The sequence below is a fragment of the Scomber scombrus genome, chromosome 10 (assembly GCF_963691925.1).
Source record: "Scomber scombrus chromosome 10, fScoSco1.1, whole genome shotgun sequence".
Taxonomy (NCBI): domain Eukaryota; kingdom Metazoa; phylum Chordata; class Actinopteri; order Scombriformes; family Scombridae; genus Scomber; species Scomber scombrus.
In genome coordinates this window covers 22,304,103-22,331,339 of record NC_084979.1, presented here as the reverse complement: position 1 = coordinate 22,331,339, position 27,237 = coordinate 22,304,103, and the positions used below count along the sequence as shown (strand labels likewise).

Below are 27,237 nucleotides of genomic sequence, written 5' to 3'. Positions count from 1 at the left end.
TGAACACTGACTTCAACACAATGAAGTCAACCTCACATGTCCACGTTGCCATAAACTATCTAACTATCACTTCCATTCAGCTTCTGTTTACACACACTGAAGAGCAGCCTGCTATTATCCAGTGTGAGCAGGTACTGTAGTAGGGCTTTAGTGTCATGCTCAAGGACACATGGTGCTTTTCATGTGTGTACACACACACACACACGTTTGTCTTTATATCCATGTGAGGACACTCGCAGACATAATGCATTCCCTAACCCTAACTTCAACCATCACATCTGAATGCCTGAACTCAACCTTTACCATAAACTGAACCTAAACCCAATTCTAACCGTAACCTTAAAACCAAGCCTCCGGCCTTAAAATTGCCCTCTGAAGTTGTGAGAACCAGCAAAACATAAATAAATAAATAAAAAATAGACATTTTCAATTGAAATTGGTTCTCTCAAAGATAGAAAAGGCATGTGCATAACTGGCTGGCTGTTTCAGGGATCAAACTGTGGACCTTCTGGGTTACAGTACAGTGTAAAGGCTCAGGGAGGGCCACGTTGCTGCCCCCTACAGATATACAGTGAGACACGTTATGGAGGATAAAGCAGATGACAGGACTGACAGGGTAATGAAGGAGACCAAAGAGAGAGATCGGGGGGGACACAAGCACGGCGACCATTCACTCTTTCACCTCACACATTTACAGTCATTACATGCGCCATTCAATGCACTGACTTGCACTTCGGAGACATATAGCAGAGTCAGTGCACTTTTTTATTTAATCGCTCAGCACTCGGGACCCCGGCTGGCTGACTGGCTGGCTGGCTGGCTGACTGGTTGACAGACATACAGTCAGCATCGTCTGCCTCTTCCCGCATCGCACGCATGTACCCATACCACTAAAAATACATCCGTAGCCTCTTTCAAACATGCTCCATTTAACACCCAGTCTGACATGCTTGCGCGCTTCAGATCTACAAACATTTCGGTCCAAATTCCCTCATGTTGCGACAGCGTTAAGGCTCAGCTGTTTGTACAGTTTCCAGCCGCGGACAGCAAAGCAGTAACCGAGACAAAAAATGTGTTAAACTATCACCTTGTTTGCTTGTTTGTGTTTAAGCGTGTGTGTGTAAAGTGTGCTCTAACTTGCCAATGTATCTAAACTGGAAACACTTTCTCTGATCCCACCACTGTCTGTGCGTAAAACTGGCCAAGCTTTGCGTGATCGCCCGAGTGAAGTTTATTAAAATCGGCCAAACATTCATTCATTCTGCAACTTCACACTAGATAACAAATAGGACAACTGGCTTGCATTTCATCCGCCGTCACGAACAGGTTAGGAAATATTTGCTGTCATGTACACACACAAAAAAGAAAGAAAGAGCATGCACTGTGCCCTCCGCTCCGCACCGCACCGATGCCAATATTGTGTGTGTGAGTGTGCACCGCCGCTGGGAACCCAAGTCAGTACATTTCCGTCCTCTGTCGACATGCAAACCAAATGTAAAGTCTGCTTAATTTCACCGGACGCTTGCAAACACGCAGGACATGCTTACCTTGTGGACGTATCTCTCAGCCGGATCGATGATTTCTTCTTTACACCATTAACTCTCCGCCATCTTCGGCACTGTTTGTTTAAATGGGAAACACTCCCGAAGCCCAAGAAGCCAGTTCTGTAAGTTGAGGCTTTGCTTGGACTTCTGGGTAATGTAGTTGATTTAAATGGAGCACAGCGCTTCCGACTGACTTGTCCAACCCGGATATGGACTACAGGCGCAGGCAGACTCCACCACTATCGCACAGGAGGGGAGGTGGAAGAGGAGGAGGAGGAGGAGGAGGTACGGGGGCAAAGCACTGTCTGTCTAGCAGCCTGCAGACGGATGTCAGCGACGATACGAGAGCGGAGAGGGAGATGCCACGGTGTGAATTTCCAGTTAACCTCAGGACGAAAAGCAAACACTGCCTCGTTTATTTGAAAAGAGGCCCTCAGGCAAAACACACACACACACACACACACACACACACACACACACACACACACACACACACACACACACACACACACACAACATGCAGACTTTCCACCAAAAAAAAGGGGGCGTTTGGCAAGGTGGGAGGAGGGGTGGGGGGTCACAGAATGAGGCAGCCTAAACTTGAGAGCAAATTAGGACGCGAAAGTCTTATCCTTGTCTGATAATGATGAGTTGGGCCATTTGGATAAATCAAAGTCTCGTTTATGTGCCAGAGACATGCAGTTAATTGCAAACTGGGATTAATTCTCACACTTCAAAGGACCATAGCAGTGGTTTTGCATGTTTTAGCCAATTCACTGCAAATCACTTACCCTTTACATCACAGCTACATATTTAGATGTTTTTTATCCACTTATCTAATTAATTTTTGTACATTATAAAAGCCTAATTAGCTGTGTCTCTAAACTTGAGTTGTGTAATCACAGTGAACCATCACGTCTGCATTTATTTTTGCAAAGTTATGGTATTGTTAGGAGGTGCTGAGTCAAATCAACCATGCAAAAATGATCTTACTTTCACTATTTTAATGTAGACATGTTGTGGATTACACAACTCCAGCAAGTTTCATGAGTCTGCTACTTGATTTTCACACCATACAGAAATGAACTGAAACCAGTAGCCACCCAAAAGTTCACTTAATTTAGTGGTTATGGAAATAGTTTACTGAAAAATCTTTTGTCTGTGACAAACTGTCCAAAACCCAAACAAATGTAATGTACAGTTGAGAAAAACATCAGAGTAAAATAGAAAAAATGCCAATTGATTAATCAGTTAATCATTCCACCTCTAATTTGCCCTTTTCCTTTTTCTAAATACTTAAGTAACTTATATATTGTAAACCATGCAATTGTGGTATGTCAAGTGGGAGTATAATACTAATATATGATATGTAGTAATATGTGAAACATGTAATAATATGTTATAATAATATGTAATATTTTATATATTTAATATGTAAAGGGTATGAAATTCATGTTTTCATCTTTGTGAAAGAGAAACCTTCAACTGATTCAATATTTCAGCCCTCAAACTCAGACCTAACAATAACATCAACAAATGAATATCATATAAATTCATGCCACTCACTTTGGTGAACACGAGTCAGTATCTCTTACAGATAACCTGTTACTCTTAAAAAAAGGCTTGTTCCTCTATCAAAACTCTGGTTGTTTTTCCTTGTGAAACAGACAATCACTGAAATGTCACTCCACATCCTGCAGCCTTTTTTCCAGAGCCAACCTTCTGTGAGCTGGGTTGCTTTCGCTGGCGGGACTGTGACTCCTTCAGGCCGCCTATCTCTTATAGATGAGGCCCATATGTGGGCTCCATATGCGAGCTGGCAGGGTCAGCATGGAGCAGTGACGTCGGTGCTGGGTGGCCGGAACTGGGACACGTCGACACAGCTCCCGGACGGCTGCCAAGATATACAAGGCAGGGACAGATAGCACCAAAATCCGTCACCATGGTGATACCAGGCAGACAAGAGCACAGATAGATGGATAGATACACATTCAAACACACTCGCACACACACACACACACACACACACACACACACACACACACACACACACACACACACACACACACACACACACACACACACACACACACACACACACACACACACACACAGAGTGAGTAGGTTCCTGTTGTGTCAATGACAGTGGGAATGAAAGAAGATGAGAAGAGGAAGGTGAGAGAGAAGTGAGACAAGATGATGAGATAGTGGAGTTTAGTTTAAGGCAGTTTAAGAAGATGCAGAGACAAGATCACAGATAATGATAAATGGTGCCTATTGCCTAAAGAGTGGGGTACTGTAGCTGGGAAAACCTATAGGTGTTAAGAAACACAGAAGTAGAAAAAAAGAGGAGAAACAAAGCGAGTGCGGAGTTGTCAGTGTGATGGAGGAGGAGAGGAAGTGTGGTAGCTCGAAAGAACATACAGGGAGTGAAAATAAGGTACAACTACACCACAGTGCCTCGGAAAGTTGGGGAGGGAGGGCAAACGAGAAAGAGAAAAGTATAAGAGACTACGGAGAGTAAGGAAATGTTGAAATAGGGTTGTGGAGAAGGTTTAAAGCAATTAGCCTCGCGGGTCAGGCGTAATTCATCAGGTAAAATGAAAAGAGCTGCCAAGGAGAAGAAAATGTGATTAGAATAAAACTCATTGAGGGATGCAAAAATGTGAATGTTCTTGGAAAGCAAAAATTACATTAGCAACATCTTTGGAATTTAGTTTCAGTGCTTTATTCAAGCACCCTGAACAGATATAAAACAACCTTAATGGTTTTATAAATTAAAACAGTTTTGATTGTCACTTAAAATGCATCTCATACACTTGCTCATTTTATAAAAACTAATCAAACATGTATGCTTCATGTTCAGATATTGTAACCCTGAAATACACACACACACACACACACACACACACACACACACACACACACACACACACACATACAGATGCAGGGATAAGCCAAAGGATTTAGAGACATTTTAAGCCTTCTTTAAAAGAAATTAGACTTTGAGGCCATTGGAGGTTCACTGGCCAGCTTCACTGAACCAATAACTGCAAGTGCAAAAGCTTGATGTAGGTAGAAGTTGGTAAAGAGAAAAGCAGGTGATTATACCATAGAGTATCATAGTCAGTTTACTGTATGTTACTGCAGTTGACCTTCAAGAAGAGCTGGGAGCTAAGGACCGAGTTTGAAATAAATTGACAATGACAGAGAGAGGATACTGTATGTTGGAAAGCTCTAACCCCTAATAATATAATGCATCACTATAATTCAAAGACATTTTGTTTTCCAGAGAGTATTGTTATAATTTTACTGTCAACGACTTTTTAAATGTATAATTAACTTTAAAGAGGTAATCCAGCAATTTACGATTGCACTTTGGAGGACTCATAAGAGACAGATTTAAAAAACGATGCTCATAATCAAGCTTGTTTTTGTCGACATCCAGTAGTTTAACTTCTCATCTTGCTGTGGTGTAGAAGTGTAATCCAGGGTGTGTCAGTACAGTGTGACATCAATGGAGTAAACGTCTGACCACGCCCAACCACACACTGCCGGTGGCTGTTGTCAGAGGTGGAACAGACTTGAAACTTGAAAGAAAGACAGGGCAGTTAGACACTGTTTTTCAATCTGGTGTTAAATTACCCATTTAAGGCTTGATAACAATGATACACACGATTAACGAGTTGCCTCACATTTGACATACCAAGCCTTTGGAAAGCTGCATCACTGTGTTAAAGAGGACATAACGTTCACATTTCCAGGTCTATGTTTTATTCTGTGGCTAGATTGGAATACCTTTGCATGATTTACAGTTTTAAAAACTCCTTATTTATCTTATATTGGCCCTTTATGCAGCCTTGGTCTGACACAGGCTGTTTTAGCTCCTGTCTCTTTAAGGCCCCCCTCTCAAGGAGTGCACTCTGTTCTGATTGGTTAGCTCCCAGAATGCCTTCCGTTAGCCTCTTGTGAACAAAGAGTAAAAGTCGGATTTTGCTTCTTTTTCTCATTCTTTACTCGAAATTTTAACTTCTTAGCCAACTTTATCCAATCTGAAATCTGTAAGTGGACAACGTGAACGACATACGTTCAAGTTTTGGAAGTTTGACCATGTTTCTAAATTAATACTACTTTCACTTAGTATTAAGAGACTGTCTCATGACTAAAAAAAAAAGAAAATATATTTTTAAATACAGTAATTAACATTCTATTAGTGTTAAAAATCACAAGTTGATTGAAAACTAAAAGCCTCTTAAAAAGGAATTTGGAAACTCGCTTGCCGTAATGTATAGCTTGTTTGTAAATTGGCTAAAGCTGGCAAAACCACTGGTATGATCCTTTAACTATTTCCTCTGCTGTAGCAACAGACAGTTATTTTTGCAATTACAACTGGAGAGTTTCGTACTTTAAAACATGACACATAGCATACTAAGTCACGATTGGATTATTATTGGAGTTGTTTGCTTAGAAATAATTAATTTTAATATTTATTTTTTTTAAATACTAACTGGTTTTGAAAGTAGCAGTTTTTTCAAGTGGATATGCCTCTGCATTTTGGAGTGAAAACACATTTAATTCATTAGGCCTGTTCCTGATAGAAGGAAACTGTGGAGATTTGTTTTTCTATAGCTGGTTGGCTTCAGGTTGCAGTTCCACAATATTTAAAACCACATTATTATGGTACTTATTGTCCATCACTTGGAAAATTTGGTAGTGCTGCCTGAGGCTAAAAGAAAAGGGAAATGGGAGAAAATGAAATGTAATGCGAAGAGACAAAACACACACACCTGACAGAGTCTCATCTACACTAAAGCAGCTCAACATGTCTTCACAATCCTACTTGACTATAATCCTCCAAGACACAATAAAGCACAGTTACTGCCTAATGTCAATCCATTAGATGGTTACCATGTTGACAGAAGAAGAAGATTCACCAACGTACAGTTTATTGTTGAAACAATTCCTCAGTGAGAATTTAGGGGACTGCAGAGAGAGTTGTGGGAGGTGAGAGGAACAGGGAAGCTGTTTAAAATTCCAAACAGGTATGGACGAGGCTTCAGGAGGGTAGTGGAACAGCTACCAACATGCACGCACACATATGCACACACTAACACACACAGATGTGAGACGTGGAGAGAGAAAAGAAGCAGCCAATATGCAGAAAATACTGTAAACATCTGTATGTTCTACACATTGGTGAGAGTAAAATAAGGAAACATAATTAATAAATAACCAAGTGAATTAATACGCTTCACATTAATGTTATATATTTTTTTCTTAACACAAGTTCCCACCATCAAGAGCACCTCTGCTGAATTTGGACACAAAATCTGAGGTAAAAAATTATGTTGGATCACACTAAGGCCCTGATTACATAATATCATCTTTATGCTCCACATCCAGTTGGATTGGTGGTAAAAATGAAGACACAGGAAGGTTAAGAGGTGACCTCGATTATATAGGCATAGATTGAAGTGGATTTATTAGCACTCAAGTGATAATCTATTAATTCGTATTCAAAAGGGAGAAAAGTTAGACTCAGGTAATATGCCCACAAATACATTAGGAGAGATAAAGGTGGAGCTGTGGGAAACAATTAGTTTGTCATACATTAATGATTCCACAATATGGTCCAGTCCCATGTAGCTGCTACCCTCTGCTTCCATTTCTGCTTGTGAAACCTACCTCAGCATCATCCAATGCAAAATCAATACAACATGATTGAACAGATAAAGCAAAAACGGGGGTAGTTGTGGAATCACTGGCCCGAAAGCCTCAAGGGACGATAAAGTTGCTGTTTGGACAACAAATCCCACAAAGGTGGAGGAATGTGAAACCTAGGATTGTGTGTTTTCTGTCACTGCGGAGGAGTGCACAAACCGAGTGTTACAGAGAGAGTTCAGGCAACGAAGGAACAGATGAGACTGTATAAACACATGTGACCCTGCTAGTGCTGTCAGCTGTCCCAGTTGCGGGCTGTGCTATGTATGTGTGTGTGTGTGTGTGTGTGTGTGTGTGTGTGTGTTTGTGTGTGTTTGTGTGTGTGCACATGCATGTAGGTGTGTTAAGATTCATGTTCCAGATGCACAGCTTGTTGGTGCACAGCTGCACGCACACATACACACACATAAAGCATTCCACACAGTCTGAGGACATGCATAAATCATATTCATATTCCCTCTACATATTTGTTGATTTCTGCTTTGCTCAATGTGAATGCTTCAGGCAAAAGTGACACGTGCTGACTTCATAACTGAGGCCCAATAAGCTTATTGGGCAATAAGCTCACACTGCAACATGCCACACAGTGTCATGTTTTTGTAAAGCCATAGGCAGCAGGGACTGACCACAACAGTATAAATGCGTTAAAACAAAACATGTGGGACAGTTTATTAGTGATTGAGTACAGAGCAAATTCAAGCTGAAATCAATCCAGATTTAAGGGGACATATTTGGAAGCGTGAAACAAGTCTTAAGCAAAATATCCTGATTTTTTTTGCGCACTCGGTTCCACATGTGCTCTCATAATTTCCCCCAGCCGTTCTGGCAGAGTCTGAGCTGTTGAAAACTTGAGAAGCCGCTTGAAAACAATTATTGGATAACATGCTTTAGAAGGATATATGCTGGCTCATATCTATTCCATCGTTATGCCTGCATGAAGACAAATGCCAATGCCAATGGACTCTGCTGGGAGGTGGCCTGACATGACTTAGAGCAGTGTTTCCTCGCCTTTTTTGACATATGTACCCCCCACAGCCCTTTCAGATGAATTGGAGGCACCACTTGTCACGTTCAAAATGTTCATTTTAATATAATAAACTGGATATAATTCAACTATTAATGATAAAAGTGGTTAATGTTACAATATCTTTCATACAAATTAACTGTCAATACTAAGGTTGGTTTGATTAAGTTTGCACAGTGGCCGATGCTCAACGTTTCAACCATTTATCTATTTATTTTTAGCTGTTTCAATCCTTTATTATTACTTTTAGTGCTATAGTCTGCTATAGCTGACTTTTTGAATGTGAATATAATTTTTTAATCAATTAAAATTTATGTTTTTTTCGGATTAGCTTTGCTACTCACAATCTTTCAAAGTCTATCCCCTGCAGAAGTTGGGAATCAGTGAGAGTGGGCAGCTCTCACCAGAACATGGGCCATAGGAAAATGCTAAATTAATCTGCACATCTTTACAAGATGGTTGGTGCAAAAGGTTTGGTGAACTGTTGTAGTGGGCAAGTGAACAGTGATCACGCTTGCAATCTGGGAACATGTCATATCAAACTTCTTTCTATTTTTTCAGTACTGGGTTGTTTACTCCAACTGACATTTTTTTCTAATCATTGTGTGTGTATATGTATTTTCCATTAACCTCTGTCATCGGGTAAAGTTTATTTAATATGTTTTGATTTATGTGATTGTGAAAAAAAGATTGAATTGACTTTATATCATTAGGGGATTTAGGTGTTTGGTTTTGGTTTGTTGTGATTGTGAGTCGTACTCAACATTTCATTGAAGATGATGTTTTGGTAAATTGTGTTTTTTTCAGGGAAAGTCATATTCTTTTGTAGCTAGGGAAATAGGCTAGCTGGGTTTTTGATTTGGCTCTGTACTCAGATACTCAGGTATACATATTTATTTCATTTTTGCGTTTCCCTAAAAAATGACAGCGTTGGTTTTGTATCATTCTCCTTTCTGGCCCCCAACATTTGAATTAAAAGTACCTTTTTTTCATCCCCAACGCTACAACAGGGTTAAATTGAAGTGGTTGTTCCAATAAACTACTATCACAGATGTACTAAGGAGAACAACAGCTTTCCCCATTTTGGACTTGTCCGGCTCTCTGTTCCCTCAAAGGTCAAGGCGACTTGCCGTTGGTCAACAGCATGAATTAGCGTATCAAGTTCACCGAAGGGTGATGCAACGGCAAAAAAATATGTGTATTTACTTAAGCCCTGCAATTGATTCCACAGAATTGTGCCGGTTTTAATACTGGTATAACTGGGCCTTTACACTATACATCCAGGTCTAATCCATTATATTTGTCTCTGCTTTCAGTCTGAGATAATAAGCTACCAAGAAAAGGAGGTCTAGTGCTTCTTTAAATCTGGTGGTAACATTCCTCTTGCAGGCTCAAAACATCAGCAACACTCACAATTCTGTCCCTGCTTACTCTCAAAAATTCTTCTGTGCTTATAAATCTGTCTCTTTGCTAATTTAAATCATGACTTGAAGGCTGATTTCCATTTAAATGTGTTTATGCCCTCTCAACTGATTTTTCATTAATGAACTTCCACACAAAAGCAATAACATTTAGGCTTATAATTTTTTTAGCCCCTATTATTATTATGATGATTATTATTATTATTATTTTCACCTTTCCATCAGTTTATCATGAGGTATTTTGTTTTTTGCCGCAAAAGAATTTGTTCTTGATTTGTCTGATTAAAACAACCACAATCACACACACACAAAACACACACTGAATAGTACAAAGCTGTATATTGAATAAGGTTGGAGGGGGGAACCATTTTATGAGGGGTGATGCTGGATGAAAATCTTTTTCCTTCTTTATTTCCTCCCATCCAGTCTCATTTATCTCACTGTTGTCTATAGCCTCTTTATTTCACCTTTCCTCTCTCTATCTCTACCATTTATAGACCACGTTAATTTGCATTTACTGTCTCTGATGGACACTGATAGGGCACTGCTATCCTCTTCACAACACACGCATGCACGCATTCACTATTCCCTCCATTAGTCTTTACTCCCGTCTGCTTTTCATTGTAGTGCCTCTGATCCCTCCAGATGTTTCCACCCCTTCTACACTCCTTCATCGGTCCACACCTGCTCTATTGCTCACCTCACACACTCCCCTCGCGTCTGCTGGCTCACAAATAGCCGTGAGGTCATGAGCGTCTTAGATCTCCACCATGCTTCATGGATCACTGTGAGTAAACCTGGCTGGGAGAGCAGCTGCTGTCCAATTTTCTCATTTGAGACAATCAATGAGAATAACACTGAAGAACTAAAATACTTCCAAGAGATTACACAGACACACACGTACACAAACACAAAGGCACACACACATGCTCCAGTCCTGTTAATTGTTGGCTATTAGTCTGCATGTCTGGGATTACATGTCTTATTAAATACAGAATTTAAAATGAGCTTTGTTAAATAAGAAAGTACTCCCCTTTTAATGAAGCTAATTTATATGGAAATTACACATAATACTGACGATTCAGCGAGAGATTTATCCTCATTGGATGAAGGGGAGGAATTAAAGAAAGAAAAAAAAAGAGTGGGATGATAATTTTTTTTTTTTTTTTTTTGCATAGCCTTAGCATGTCCCTGTTTTACTCTTTCTGCAAGTTTGCTTTTGAGGCACACCCTCCGGAGGTCCAGGTCACGTATGTTTGGGTTAGGGATGCGGCCATCAGTGTGCATGTGTGTGTGATGGAGAGCGTGTGTGTGAACTCCTGTCCTTGTGCTGACCCTGCAGAGCTCCAGCCTGCCTCTCTGGTTCCCACTGATCCATCATGCTGTCTGATTGCCCAGAGAAAACCCATTACTCTAAAACCTCACAACACATTAGCAGTGAGGTGCAGGTGTCTCTTTTCTGTGTTGAGCTCATTCCTCACAATCCATGGATGCAGATGTCATGTTTACAGTGCCCCAGCAGTCAAATGCACAATAGTGGAGCCAAGGTGGAGGTCCCCCTTTTGAAATATACTCTCATATTTGGATAAATACATCCATTGATTCATTGGCTGCACACTGAAGATGGTTTAATGACTGTTGAAATGCATACTGTTTGATAAGACAATGTTTCAGTCTTTCTCACTCTAATGATTTATTAATGCAGGTCTGTATGCAGCTGCCCTTGCAGACTGTTTCTGTCCCTCAGGCAAATAGCTCACCATTGCCCCCTGGTGGTAATTAGCCAAGAAGTAGGTTTGTCTCTTTGGACACATTTCCCAGTGCATAGTATAAATGAAAAATGCTTAAAAGTGAGTGGATCTCCAAATAAATCCTGAAGTGAAACAGGTGGAAAAATGTAATGAACAGCAGCTGAGAGAAAGAGAGATGATCTTGTAAATACACCTGCTTTATGAATGACGTTTGTCTTGCTGGTTCACCCCAGAAGTGGATATTTATCTACAGCTCTCACAGTTCACTGTGCATATTGAAACTGCAATGTTTATGCTTGTTTGTTTTTTTTGCATGGTGTTTCCATGGAGACAGCTCTGCTAATGAACCCTCAGGCAGTATGTAAAAAATATGTTCAACAAGTTTGTGTTTTGAACAAAAGCTTTATTCAAACATGAAATAAAAAAAATAGTGACAACGGAAAGTGATCAGAACTTACAAGAACTTGCATAAATATATATACCATCAGAGCATTTCAGAGACAACATATCTGAAAAGGAAATATATCGCAACATCTAGAAACAAGCAGCCAAATAAAAAAACTAAACAAAACAAAATAAAAAAAACAAAAACAAATCAAAGACAATGCAGAATGAATTAATAGAATACAACAAACTGCTGTGCAGGTCTTTTTTTTTTTTTTTTGTGAATTCATTACTGATTCATTGAGAATCAATTCTTACTCTTACTCTTAATTGGATCCCCATTAGATTAAGTAGCAGCTACTCTTCCTGGGGTCCACACACAACAAAAAATAACAAATCAATGCAAAAAGAGCCCATAGTGTGCAGTGTTATGGTGCTTTGCCATAATGCATATAATGCAAACAAAAAAATGCATTCCTGTGGTATTATACAGGCTATAGTGACTCAAAGCAGAGGGAGGGGAGCATGAAGTATAGTGTGGCTCATGTTTCAGAGCCTGATCGTCTTCTTATTGTTGTACAGTGTGACATCTGATTAGCAAGAAAAGCTTCCACTTGGAAAAATTTAGTTTTTGTTGCTCTGTGTCCGGGTCACAGCTGAAAAAGCACCTGCAGGACTGGAACAAATAAAACACTATACTGACCATTTGCTCCTCTGATTATATATTTAAACTAGCGTGTAGGATGAATAGTGTCATTATGACGATGTGTTTCACTATCATAAAACATGTAGGTGTGAAAGCTGCAGCGTACACCTGCAGCATAGTGTTAACTGAGCACTGTTATACAATTGAGTTCACTTTGCTCTAATAAGGCCATGAAGTTAAACAAATCAGTAGGCTAAGTAAATGTTTACACTCATACCACAATGTATACCCCAGGCTAACAGTTCAGCAAGCTTCATTCTCATATAAAAAACAATTCATATCAATATGGATGCAAAACGAATATTCACACGTGTTTACTGAACAACAGTGAATTTCAACAGTTTCCCCCTCTATAAAAATAGCTTAAAAATCTGACACATATTTTAGTACAGTGTAGGGTTAAGTCCGTTCTTGTTTTTTTTTTTCTTTTACATCTGAGACAGTTTAATAACAGGCTGGTACATATGCCCTTTGCTCCTCCTTCCCTCCTATGACACTGCCATACACAGACATAGGGATTTAAAGACCACCAAAGTCCCAATAAGGAGCACTAAAGGGAGCAAAAATGAATGGCATCTTCATCTCCTCCCTGCTCTAGACTAAGACTCCCAACTCCAACTGTCTGCAGACAGGTAGTACAGTCTTTCCTGTACAGTAGAGCTTCACATGCACAGTGGTTTTAGTAGTAGAGCAGGACTTGGTCCATGAGAGGAAAGAGAATGGCCAACAGTACAATACGTGTGCTCCATACTGTAGCAATGTCAAGATCATTGAAAAGGTGGAGCAGGAAGGACAGAACATGCCACATTTGGCAAACATAAATCACAGTCTCTCTCACACAGGAAAGGGCATCTAAGGGGTTAGGGACATTGAACACATAAGCATTTAGTAACCAATAACCTATAGAACATACACCTATCCACAACTCAGTGTTTTACACACACACACACACACACACACAAGTGTGTTGGGAACTGAGACAGGCCCAACCAAAGTGAACTAGGGGACGAGATATGATTGTGAAACACAACCAATGAACAGATTGTCACATTTCATGCTCTGCACACAGGCATTTTTTTTTTTTTTTTTTTTACAAGACAAGCAATAAACATTGTTGTCATCATCATCATTATCATCATCATCATCATCATTCAAGCCCAGTTAATTCACAAAAATACACAGAAGGCTAAACAATACTGCGCACACACGCACACACACGCACACAAGTGCACAGGCAAACAAACACACCTCCCATTGCACCATGGGATACAACTTATAGTGTAAGTGGTGAATAGCTTGTCCCCTGATACCCGAGAATAAAAAAGCGAACAGAGAAGGCAAACAGAACACAACACAAGCAGAACGAGTGATACAAACCACTGACATTATAAGGACACTTTGTTTGGATTAACTGAATGCAGTTGCTATGTACCGCTGTGTTTGCTGGTTATAGCTTTTCAAAGCATATAAAATAATAACTATCTGTAGTATATGACAAAAATAAATAACTCAAACCTCTTGCAGCAGTTGTAAAAAGGCCACTGAATGCTTGTGTGTGTGTGTGTGTGTGTGTGTGTGTGTGTGTGTGTGTGTGTGTGTGTGTGTGTGTGTGTGTGTGTGTGTGTGTGTGTGTGTGTGTGTGTGTGTGTGTGTGTGCGGTTGTATGTGAGAGAGAGATGCAAACTCAACAGCACAGGTAGGAACTAGCCATAAAGTCTTAAGCCTTAAACCATCATGCATTGACATAACCATTTAAAAGACTGAATCACAGCCTCAAACACAGTTTTTTGCTCAGGTTTCCAATCATGCCATGATAAAGATTTAACTGTATGCATACAGTACAGCATCACAGGTTACAATACAGCTTCCTCTTGGTAAGTCACCTGACCTGGATGAGCCCCTGTTAACAGTGTGAAGCTGATTACCAGACTAGTGATAAAAAGCAAATATAAAGTGCCTCAATCCTAAAACCTGTTGGATTTCAAAGGCAGAGGCTGTCAAACAATGGCAGTAAATGATCAAGAAGTTCAGTAAAAGCTTCAGTTTTCTGGCTGCAGCTATGCCAATTACCTAAATAGCACAAATATTCCTCTGGAGTGATTAATTTAAAATATTTTTCTAACAAGAGCAGAATAACGAAGTGCTGTCTTGCAGAGCAAGAAAGGCTAGAGTTTGGGACATGAGCCAGTGGCCTGTTTTGTGAGTTTAACGGAATAAGGCCAAAACTTAAAACAACCCTGTACAGTAACATTAACACTTTACATTAAGTTGCCCTGAAGTCAAAATTTGCTTTTTTAAGGTACTGTGACGTTAAAGACTGTGTAAAGTGAATTCAGACATTTTCTTCTAAACACATTAAATAGGTCATAAATGTATTTCTAAAAAAGGTGTAAAAAGCATTTCAGCCATTTAGATTTGAATTGTGGAGCTAGGCTTCACAAACTGTGTTTCAAGATTTTTTAGAAATACATTTATGACCTGTTTAGAAGAAAATGTCTGAATTCACTTTACACAGTTTTTAACCAATTCCATGTCAAATTATTGAAGAGCAACTCTGTTTAAAGTACCCGACGAGTGATCATAGTTCTACACAAAAGGACACTTTGAAGAGCTAGATCCTGTTAAAGCATCAAACCAGCACTGCCCTGCCAGCGTCCCATCTACAGAGAACCATAATTAATAATAAACATTTCTAGTGGACAGTAACACTGAACTTTTTTCAAAAAAGGAGTTTCAACCACAAAGGGACAGTTATGTAAGGTTTCTTAGTGCGATTAAACATTTGTTTTGGAGAGCAGTAGACAAAATTTGAAGTTGTCTAAAGACATAATGTCACATTGTCAGAACTCCCTCACTAAGTTTTTTTTTTTATTCCAGCTGCTCCATTTCTATGAAGTTTTGGTTTTTCTTGCCCGTGGTGATGTTTTATCCTCAGATTTCACAATCCCATTGGCAGCACCTCCTGACAAGTGAATAGAAACAGTCCAGATTAAAGCCATTTCATATACACGTTTACAAAAAAAGACATCATATGTGTGACTGTAAACTGAAACACAGGATCACATTGTGCTTGTTAAGGTGAGCAGATCCTTGAACACTCACCCCTTGTAGGCTCCCTTTTGTGAGGCTTGCTCTTCGGGCTGACCGTCTTCCTCTTTGACGCCTGGTTCTGGCTGTGCTCCCTCCACTTTTTCAACTGGAAGTTAATGAATTTCCACATCATCCAAGCCTGTGTCAGGCAGATAGCTGCCAGACAAGTCATCCTAACGGTGCAGGAAGGACACATTTTTAAAAACTGCAAAGGTTACAGTTATATAACTTGTGAAGAGATAAACAAAACTTTGGCCACTTTGCTGTACTTGAGCTTCATGCCATGTGTAAATTTTCTATGTACAAGACATTAAGGGATCTTCCTGTCAATTGCCATCTGGACTTGCCTTATGGTGAGCACATTGAAGTTGCCTTCTGCAAGGGAAAAGCCCTGGTTTTCTGTACGGGGCAGCCCAAAGCCAAATGTCAGAACTGAGAGTGTGAGAGTGAGGAGACGGGCGATGACAAAAAGCAGTGCCCACAAAGTAAAACTGCAGAGGAAAAAAAAAAAAAAAAAGAGAGAGAAAAAACATTGCATCAGGTTATTCAGATCAGCAAGGAATTATGTGCCAACCATCAAATAAGTGAAAAAATGTGTTTCTTAGATGAATGAAACCACATGTTGTTTTCAGATACCCCTTCTGCTTGTTCTCATCACTGAAGTAAAAGAGGCGTGAAGCGTGGAACAGGAGCTCCACCAGGTAGTGAGGAACCAGCAGCACCAGGCCCAGTCGGTGGAGGCTGAACAGACGAGACACAGATAGAGAGAAAGAAAGATGCGGGAACATTAACAGAAAGCAACTCATGAAACTAAGAAAGGAGTCAACTAGGGCTGCAATTAATAATAACTTTCTTTATTGACTTTCATTATTGACTAATGGGCCGATTATTTTCAGGGAAATAGATCAGGGAATAGAGAAAAATGCCCATCGCAATTTAGTGAAGGTGATGTCATCAAATGATTCTGTTAGCCTAACAAGTTTAAAACCTAAAAGAAAAGCAGCGGATTTATACAGTTAAGAAGATGGAGCTCAGTAATGTTTGGCAGTTTTGCTTGAAAATGACTCAAACTAGTAATCGATTATGAAAATCTATCAGTCATTCTACTTATTGTTTCAGCCATAAAGTCAAATATAGGAGAGTAGGGAAACAACACATCAACCTATCAGCTATACACTGATCAGCTGTAACATTAAAACCACCTGCCTAATATTGTGTAGGTCACCCTGGTGCCACCAAAACAGCTCTGACCCGTCGATGCACGGACTCCAAATGACCTCAGTGTCCTTATCTATTTACCAACAAGTCATCAGCAGCAGATCCTTCAAGTCCTGTAAGTTGCAAGGTGGGGTCTCCATGGCTCGGACTTGTTTGTCCAGCACAACCCACAGATGCTCAATAGGATTGAGATGTGGGGAATTTAAAGGCAACACCTTGAACTCTTTGTCATGTTCCTCAAAACATTCTTGAACAATTTTTGTAGTGAGGTAGGGTGCATTATCCTGCTGAAAGAGGCCACTGCCATCAGGGAATACCGTTGCCATGGAGTGCTGTATACTTGGTGCGCCACAATGTTTAGGTATGTGGTACACGTCAAAGTAACTTCCACATGAATGCCAGGACTCAAGGTTTCCCAGTAGATCATCACTCCGAGCATCACACTGCGTCTGCCGGCTCGCCTTTGTTTCCATTGTGCATCATGATGCCATCCCTTCCCCAACATAAAAACATGATTCATCAGACCAGGCCACCTTCTTTCATTGCTCTATGGTTCAGTTCTGACACCCATGTGCCCCTTGTAGGCGCTTTTGGCAGTGGACAGTAATCAGCATGGGCACTCTGACCAGTCTACAGCCACACAGCCCCATACACAGCAAGCTTCTGACACCTGTCTATCATAGCCAGCATTAACTTTTTCAGCTATTTGTGCTACAGTAGTTCTCCTGTGGGATCGGACCAGATTGGGCTAACCTTCACTTCTCACGTGCATCAATGAGCCTTGGATGTCCCTGTTGCAGGCTGTCCTTCCTTGGATCACATCTGGTAAGTACTGACGACTGCATAACGAGATGATCCTACAAGACCTGCTGTTTTGGAGATGCTCTGACGCAGTCATCTAGCCATCATAATCTGGCTCTTGTCAAAGTTGCTCAGATCCTTACGCTTGTCCATTTTTTCTGCTTCCAACACATCAACTGCAAGAACTGACTGTTCACTTGCTGCCTAATATATTTCACCCCTTGACAAGTGCCATTGTGACAAGATAATCAATGTTATTCACCTCGCCTGTCAGTGGTTTTAATGTTTCGGCTGATCGGTGTATATAAGGTTAGAAAAAATACCTGTGAACCAGGTGATATAAAATTTTTAGTTTCCCTACATCACATTTTTTTCTTTTCTAGTAGAGAATAGTTGAAGGAAATCAGATAAGCAAAGAGGAGAGACTTCCCAATGATAACAATAATTTTTTAAAAAACAGGTAAGGCTCACAGGTCACAATACAAACAACGTGATTTCAAGTCAGTTGACCTGGCTGAGAGTTTAAAGATGATCTTTATGGGGTCATTAAAGGACAATAAAGAGAAGTGAAATAAGCTGATATTGACAATTTCTCACAGTCTATCAAAAATCCCTCCATAAAATCTGAGAAATTGTTCTGTAGCTTTGTGTCAAGTAGGATGTCCAGGTTGTTAATGGTGTTCTAAATTAACTTTTATACACTTTCCTAACAAAAAATAAAACATTACCTTCACCCAAACAAAGGTTTAGGTCTATTTTATCCGACATCTGTTTGAAATATGCTCAGTCATTATCAGAAAGAATTAGGTCTAAACAACCTGAACATTGCTTATTTTATCTTCAGAGAAACACACTTGAATTATTTTACTCACTTTAAAACATAGGCACCAGTGATGTGAACAACATAAAGGCAAATGTAATAGAGCTGGCGGGGGATGTCCTCCTGCAGAAAGAAAACAAAGCAGAAGAGAGCCAATGTTAGTACTGATCACATCAGTCACCACAGACTATACAGGTATTTAGATGACAAAACATGTTTCAGAGCGTTTAAAACTTTGAACATGAGGAGCTATGATTTTCTTTAAAAGTCTGCAACCTAAAAACACAGACAGGACATACTAACTGCCTTTTGGTTTTGAAACAATTATACATTTTCTAGGTAAATTAAGTCTTCACTTGGAGACTTGCTTGGCTCTCATTTAATGACACAATGCATATCAATGATATAGCGACAGATCTTCATACACATGCATAATCCAAAAAAACATTTAAAAAAATCAGCATGCATTTTCAATAGAGAGGAAGAAGAAGAAGAAGAAGAAGAAGAAGGGGCAATAAAAATAGCTTCTTCATGTTAATTCCACCAAGAGAAGAAAAACATATGAAGTCATTCTTGCTAATCTGAAAGTACTGTAACAGAGGTGTAATTGTTTGAGGTATTCCTCGACTGTATGTACTCTGTACTGCATATTACACTAGAGTTGAGTCAGCTGATTCTTCACGGAGACACATGAAAGCACCAGAGGGTATCAGCTGTGGTCAGGGGGACCTATGAATACAACTGCACTCATAACTTACAGACTCCCGTCATTTCTCAAAACATTTCTTTAACTTCAGTATCAACTAATATAAGTTTATCTCAGTCTGATTTATTACTGTTCATACACTGAAGGGAAAGCAAAAATTACTCAAGTACTTTAATAAAATAAATTGCTTCTCTGCTAACCTGAGAAGCCTGAAACATTAATACTTAAATGTGTTACATAATTTTTGAAACGACCCTTACCTTCCGTACTTTTTGAAAGTACAGCTCAGGAAGTGCATGGAGCCAATAGGCAATTTGGCAAATGTAGAAGAACTTGACCTGAAAACTAGGTAAGAGGACAGGTGGTGCAGAGGTAAGAGCCTGGACGTCATTTCAGCATGGACAGTTATACCATATTAATTATATACAATAGGTTATGTTGTGCACAGTGTACTGTTCTGATGTTGCTAGTATAACAAAATGCAGGTGTAACAGCCCACCAGAAACAAAGCCTGATCCAAAACACTTACGATATGCAATCTATGCTAATAAGCTTGTGCTCTAACATTAAACTCTAATATGATAAGATAATAAGATCCCATTAATTCAAAACCAAGTCTATCAAATGGGAGCTTGCTTGTGATAAGAGTTCATAAATCTTTACTTACACCATGTGAGTATGTGGGTAACCCTCCCATAAGAAAGTAGGATTTGTTGCAAAGTCCTCCTGTCAAAAGAAAAAAAGACAATACATGAGATAAAGCCCAATGCAGACTGCTACGGTGTGTTTTGATGTGGCTGCTGACCCTCGTACCGCTGTCAGGATGCTGCAGCCCCAGATGAAGGAGAACAGGTAGAACGCAGCTAGTTGTCCAGATTCATTGAACTTGCTGTGTTTGGTTTTCGACAGGTGCAACCTCCTGTTCATTTTCTGAAATTAAACAAAATATTGAACAAGGTGAATTAGAACGTCACATTTTGATTTGACATTTAGCTCCTTGCATTAATATATCCATAAAAAAAACATTAGCTGCATTATGAAAATCATAAAAGTAGTTTAAAAAAGTTTTTACAGTTACTCACATCTCACTTCAAAGTATTTGTAGCTACATTTTTGATTATTGAGTAAAAGGAGGATAAGCATAAATAGAGAAGCTGTGCATGTTTTCCACTTTTTGCACCAATGTTGTAACTGTAGTCTTTTGACCTTAAAGGATAGTTTTTTTTGTTTTTTTTTAACCGTATATTAAGTCTGGAGGAGGTAGTCCAGGTTGTCTGTTCATTGCAAGGTTGGTGGTTTTATTCCCTATTCTTCCACTCCTGGGAGGTTAAGGAGGCTTTGTCTGGTAAAGTAGAAATATAATATGTCTATTCCTGTATTTACATTGAAACAGTAACACAAAGAGGGAATTTTGCTCTAACAAGACTAACTTTGGAAGATATGTACTTAACTCAGATTGTTACAGCCTCATATTAGATTAAAAATACCATTGTGACTTGTTTAAAAATACTTTGTTTAGAATTTGTGTATAATATGGGTTTTCCTTGTTGACACAGTTATAGCAGCACAGTGGCTCGCTGCCTCACAGCAAGAAAGTTCTGGTATCAATGCCTAACTATGACAAGACAGTTTGTATGTTGTTTCTGTGTTAATGTGGGTTTCCTTTGGGTGCTCCCCTGGTTTCCTCCCACCCTTAAAAACATGTATTTTAAGTTAATCCTCCTGTCAGTGCCTTGACCAAAGGTACTGACATAGAATTTGAGTTGGTCCCTGGGCACTGCACAGTGGCTGCCCACAGTTCCTAATACTTAGGATGGGTTACATGCAAAGATTGAATTTCACTGTACACTGTACCACTGACAAATAAAGTTCCCTAAAATTATATCTCTTCCTTCTACCTCCATACAGACATGCAAAAGTTTAACTGTTGGATGCAAGAAGTCTTCTATTTCACTGAAAAGTTCATTCTCTGTGTTTGTGCAATGGAGGTTTCAAGTTTCCACATCACACTTGTGTAAGCTGCACACCGGACCACATTTAGCTTCCAAACTATTAGTGATATGACAAATCCTGCCCGTAGTTGCAAGCCTTAAACTCAGATTTACTGTAAACTCAGAGAAAGGTTCCCCCTTCAGCAGATCAATGTGGAAAAAAGCCTCCTAGTGTCAAACTCTGCAAATACATGATTCTGAACACTGAAAGTAAAACATTAGTAACAATAAGAAAAACATTTTTTTAGTAGAGGGGGTAGAAACTGAAGTTTAGCATTTCTACACAGAATAAATACTTTCATTTTGTCCCCTATCTCTTACACTGGGAGTTCAAGAGGAGTATGCACTGAGGGATTGATTACAGCAAGCAAAACCTGTTTTAGTGCTCATATGGGCAGCTGACTTTTGTTTAAAGTCCCCCTCCACTCAAAAATACATGTTACTTTTTGTTCCAACTGTTAAATGTTTGAGCTACGCTGTGCAGAATGATGTATGTGCAGAATTTCACATTCATTGACTTAAAAGGAAAAAGAGAATCCCCACACACTGTCTTCACTTAATCAATGAAAATAGTATTATTGAGCAAGTGAAGACAGTGTTTTTCTTTTTAGCATATGTGTTACTCCACCAACGCACCTGTCAAGAAGACTACTCAGGTGTGCAGGAGATTTTTTTGATGATCACATTCATTGACTGAAAGGAAAGTTTCTCTGCGCTCACTGAAAATCCAATTTTAAAGGGTGAGCCTACGAGCATGATTTGTGATATCACAAATAGTTTGGAAGCCAATCCTGGTCCAATATTCAACTTAGACAAATGTAGTATTGCGATACTTGAAACTTGGAGATCTCCGCCTACTGAAATCTGGGTTTTTCTAGATGCATGGTAGTTGCTTGAACGATGGCAAGAACAGCCACTACCAGAAATGATGCTCTCTCTCCCTATTCTCCTCCATAGTGAACGACATGTCACCACCCCAGTAGAAGGGTAAAGACTTCAGATCGGTTCTACAATGCTGTTTTTTAAAACTCTTTAATTGTTTCCACAGTTTTAACAATAAAACCTGGGAGATTGTTCTCAGTCTCAATGAGCCAAGTGTTTAGAGACTGACCTACTTGTCTAAGACAAGTGTGATGTGGAAACTTGAAGCCTCCACAAACACTGAGAATAGACTTTACAGTGAAGTAGGAGACATCTTGTGTCCAGCGGATAAACTTTTGAAATGAAAAATCTTGGCATGTTTATAGATTCTGGCTTTTTTAATGAGGAAGAAGGAGGAGGAGGAGATGCTATTTTAAGGATTTTCACAAGATAACTAAACTTTTTTTTGTGGAAAAACCATATCAGACACACATTATTCTTCAAAGCAGAGTGTTTGATATGCATCTTAAAACAAATCTGGAGGGGATGTTTAAGAAAGGTATGAAAGAATGTGAACCTATCCTGTAAGAGAGACACTGTCGAATGTGGTCCAAAAGAGATTTTTATTTTTGGATCAAGTATGCTTTTTCTGCTAATAATATCCCACTGGGAGTTCCCATCAAAGCCGAAAGGTGTGAGGAGAAAAACATGAGAATTGTTTCTGTGATTTGTGCTTTAGCACACACACACACACACACACACACACACACACACACACACACACACACACACACACACACACACACACACACACACACACACACACACACACACACACACACACACACACACACACACACACACACACAGGATCTGATTACCTACAAAGAAAAGGTCTCTCCAAAAGAAAAAGAAAAGAACAGTAATAGACCAGAAAAAGAAAAAGAAAAGAACAGTAATGGACCAGAAAGGAGCAGACACATGTGGCAACGGAGCCTACGATACTTTTGATCCTTTTGAAATCAAAAGCAGACAAAGACCTTTTCAGTGAATACACAGGTTGTGACAGCTATTATGATTTACGTGAATTCTTGTGAAAATCTGACAGCGCAGCGTGCAAGCTGATAAAATAGAGATGGAGAGATTCTTTAGAACAGTTTCTGTTTACTCACAACTTAAAAAAGCCACAGTGGGAAAACAATGTGAGCAAGTACACTTGTAGTCGAGTTTGGGTACTCACATCGAGAATATATTCTTGTATCAAGGCATGAAGGATGACTGCGATGAGCAGGTAGAAAAACACGGTGGCCACATCTTTAGGGCCGTACTGGTAAAGGTTCACTGGCTCGTTCCTCTCGTCTGCACGAAAAGAAGAAGCACAAACCTTTAAATCCTAAAAAACAGCCAAAGAGGCAAAATAAGACCAATTAAGTGCTGTGCATTTTTTTCCAGAAATACAGTGCAGTTCACTTAAGTTGTTTTAAAAATACTGAAATAAATACTGAACCCATGACCTCCTACTCACCAAGAACTTGTGTAACATTGTACTGGACAGTGATGAACATGATGGCAAACTTTGCTGTGACCTGGAAGGCAAAGAAAGAAACAGGATTAAAGGATTATTATTTTTCACTGACAACTGACCGATGTATGTAAATGAAGCCAAACATGTGTCTTAATGCTTTGATAAAAGCATGTGTGTCCATGTAAAGTGAACCCAACCCTCAGTTATGACACCTCTTTCCACAAGTGTAGACAAAAACATCTTAATAACTGCATCTTTTCATGTCGAACTGTCAAACTATTGTGAAAAATGCATTCATGGTTTCATGCACTTGTATGAGTGGGGGGCTGCTGTGTCACTGCAAGGATCTGAATTGAATGATTCCCATAAATGGGGCCTGGAGAGCTCTAGGGGCTTCCTGGAGGGGCTCCCAAGCGTCTCCAGCAAAACGAAACGACGAATGTTTTAACTTAACTACTGTTCACACAATGACTCTCACTGTGTCAGGATGAGTTTGTATCATAAGCTTCACTTTCCCTAGAGGACAGCCTCTTATAATTCTGCACCTATCTATAACCAAAAGGGGGTGTAGAAAGTGGCTGCACTGTCTTCGCTATATCTGTCAGTCTTGTGGCTGGGTATTAGGGTGGGGACTAGTCACTGAGGAGGATAGCTAAAATTTGATTATATAGTCAGCTGTAGTTGGTCTATCGAAGTAAATGCAGATCCATGAAGATCCCTGATCTGGAAATGGGGTTAACAGTATGACAGGCGTTTTGTCCTCTCTGCCATAGCATCACTAAACCAAATACCCCAGTAACTGTCATGTGTATATGTGCCATGTATACAGGTATAACCGCATATAGATATAAATGTGGATGTAGCCTGTATGGATGTCTTTCATGCTAGATATAGAAAAATATGTTGTGGATGTATACTGTATTTATGGTTATATGGGTTTATGTACAGACTGTGGCAACACATTTCCTTTAAGGATAATAATAAATATCTATCTATCTATCTAGTGAGGCATGCAGACAGATATTCAAGCCTGAGCATCTTGCTGCTAAAGGCCACATACAGGTATTGATTTGCCAAGGAGGAAATGAGTTAGCCGCCTGGTAAAATAACCTGTTATCAGTGCCAGTGGGCCTCCTCACCATCTTCTTTGGCAATCAGTGAGACACATGAGAAGGAGAGAGAGAGAGAGAGAGAGAGAGAGAGAGAGAGAGAGAGAGAGAGAGAGAGAGAGAGAGAGAGAGAGAGAGAGAGAGAGAGAGAGAGAGAGGGACACGCTAGCGCCCTGCCCCTGGAGTGTTGCTGTCATGTCAGCTAACGACAACTAGCAGCAGCAGCAGCTAACATCTCTAAGCTCAAACACAGCTCCTGCGCTTTTTCCTGTCCGACCGTACAGTACCTCAAACATCAGGCCGAGGAGGATTATCATGGCCAAGCACGACACCATATCGGCGTGATTCTGGATCACAAACTCGTGGCTCAGCACCGGCGGGCTCTTGTTCTTCTTGCGGAAACCCATGGCTCACCACGGCTCTCCCTCCTCTCTGGCTCCGGGGCTGCCGTCACTGAGTCTGGCCGGGTTGGAGCTACTTTCTCCCCGCTGCGCTGCACCGCTGCACCGCTGCACGACTCAGCTGATGGATGTCTGCTCTGCTCCGTGAAGCACCGAGAAGCGCTGCTCATATGTTCAAAAACAGTCATGAAGATGCATCGCACCAAACCAAACACGCCACAGCACAACACCCACTTTTTTTCCTCCTTCCTCCAGCTTGGTGAAGTCAGATGATGGCCCTCCCACCCCTAAAAACCCATTCATGAACCGCCCAGTGTTGTTGACGTAGAAGGAGAACCCGGGCCCGTGGTGCTTTCACGGACCCCACGTAAGCCCCAGCTTTCAGGTTAGTTTTGCTAACTGGATGAACGAGCAAAGCAGATGCTCCAAACTCATCATTTTAGGTCGTTTGATTATTTATTTGAGGATATGCAACCTCGGTCTGTTTAGAAATGGTGCTGTATATGAAAATAACAAGTCTGGTTTACAAACAACCTTTTTGTAATTTTATTAATTATCAGTATTTTGGGGAAATTACAGAAAGTACAATATATCTGAGGCAAGACATGAATTATTAGCTTGTCTTGTGGGTCTGTCATATAGAGGACCCCTGATTGAGTCAAAGCTTTAAGGCCTTTATAGTGTTAGGTTTGCTTATTATCACAAATTACTTTAATTAAATTAATACATATATTATTATCTATCCAATTGATTTCAAGCTTATATACCCAAACAAAGTTGTATGTAAAACAATTACCACAAAGTAAGCCTATATGACACACAAAAACACTTGTGTGTCAAGCATGTCAATTTATTTGCCCTGGAGTCCCTTGACAGGTTAATCAAGTCATGCAGAATAGCAGGATATAATAACAAGTATTTTTAAAGCTTTCCGTTTAAAAAAGAAGAAGCATAAATACTGTTAATAACACCGTTACCACCTCACAAAGAAATTGTTTTGGGGATTAAAAAAATATTTTATGTCACTTCAAAGCCACAAAAGTTAATTTTAAAAAGTAAAAATTATTCTAAAACTATTGTTAGGAGATATAGACATAGTTTGTGTTGTATGGGCATTGTCATAAGTCATAATTAATGTTTATTTTAACATATTTTTGATTACTGTTAGAAGTAGTCTATTTGTATATGTTTATTTTATTATTATTATTATTATTATTAGCTCTTATAGGTAACAGGAGCTACAAAAAGGTTTGCCTTTCAGGCCTTCATTTTGTGCATTTTTGTAATGATTTTCACTAAGGACTATACTTAGATACAATTAAACCCTGGTGGCCAGAAAAATAGAAATCACTGTACAATATTAGACACACTAATGCAAAAGCCCTGCTATAAATAGTGTTTGTGACTGTCCCACTAATGTTTCCTTTAAGGCTATTTCACAGAGCTGTTAGTGTCCGTGGTTAATATGTATGCTTTGATTCATTGTTTGTGGTGGTGCAGTGTGTTAAATATTAGAAACAGAAGACAACTGCTGCACCACAGGTTTATTCTCTGTGGGCTTTTTTTTTTTCCACTTGCATTTTACTTAACAGTGTATTTTTATTATCTTATATCAGCTTGGCAGTACTCCCTTAAATGGTAAACCAAGTCAGTTACTGGGTAATAAGTCATTTGGTGGTGGTATTATATTTCCTTTAAAGGTCCAATATATGACATTCAGCCCCACTACGTCAGCAAACAACAATTTACTATGTAAAGATAAAGTGGTGTAATGGTATCCTGAGCACAGATTGAAGTCACAATGTGTCAGGAAAATGTATGTTACAAATCAAATGTATTATTATTATTAAATGCTAAATTTCTAGATAAATTCACAGTGTTCAATCGCAGACATCTTGGTCACAAACCCCAGGTGATTTTAATCAAATAGCAGGTGATTGTCATTAGTTGACAACAGTGGCCAATGAGCTGTGTCACTGTCATATCGTGCGGCAAAAAAGTAATTTACCTAAACTGAATGAACAAAAGAATAACTACTGAAGAAGCTACTGAGATTTGACTGTAGTTAAACTACCACCCAACTACAGAAAACTGTAGTTTAACTAGTTAGTGAACTACTTCCTGACAGTATGAGTTACGGTATGTTTACGGTTTAGCTCTGAGT

The 27,237-nt window shown here is 39.6% G+C and overlaps 2 protein-coding genes across 4 annotated transcripts in view; both read right to left on the bottom strand.

Annotated features, from left to right (window-relative positions):
* The window catches only part of LOC133987380 (nuclear receptor coactivator 3-like), a 61,846-nt gene extending 60,164 nt beyond the window's left edge, over positions 1-1,682 (bottom strand). For all 3 annotated transcript variants that reach the window (XM_062426725.1, XM_062426724.1, XM_062426723.1), the window contains exon 1: positions 1,548-1,682. The gene's annotated coding sequence lies outside the window, so the exon portion shown is untranslated. The remainder of the gene's footprint in view (positions 1-1,547) is intronic.
* A 13,354-nt stretch (positions 1,683-15,036) lies between these two features.
* Positions 15,037-25,280, bottom strand: zgc:113278 (Translocating chain-associated membrane protein 1-like 1-like). Its single transcript, XM_062426797.1, has 11 exons — positions 24,960-25,280; positions 23,564-23,624; positions 23,279-23,397; positions 20,000-20,116; positions 19,854-19,912; positions 19,447-19,531; positions 18,533-18,603; positions 16,278-16,382; positions 15,989-16,132; positions 15,654-15,814; positions 15,037-15,513 (listed from the first exon to the last, which is right to left on the bottom strand). The coding sequence occupies exons 1-11, from the start codon at positions 25,077-25,079 to the stop codon at positions 15,440-15,442; spliced, it is 1,116 nt and encodes a 371-aa protein (XP_062282781.1). The 5' UTR covers positions 25,080-25,280; the 3' UTR covers positions 15,037-15,439.
* Between the last annotated feature and the right edge of the window lie 1,957 nt (positions 25,281-27,237).

Bases quoted from the DNA above. Each gene is read 5' to 3' on its own strand.
- zgc:113278 (XM_062426797.1), bottom strand. From the start codon at position 25,079: ATGGGTTTCCGCAAGAAGAACAAGAGCCCGCCGGTGCTGAGCCACGAG. The intron at 16,133-16,277 runs GTATCTGAAAAC...TTTCCTCTGCAG, and splicing joins GATGAGAACAAGCAGAAGGG to TTTTACTTTGTGGGCACTGC. The intron at 15,514-15,653 runs GTGAGTGTTCAA...TTCACTTGTCAG, and splicing joins CAAAAGGGAGCCTACAAGGG to GAGGTGCTGCCAATGGGATT.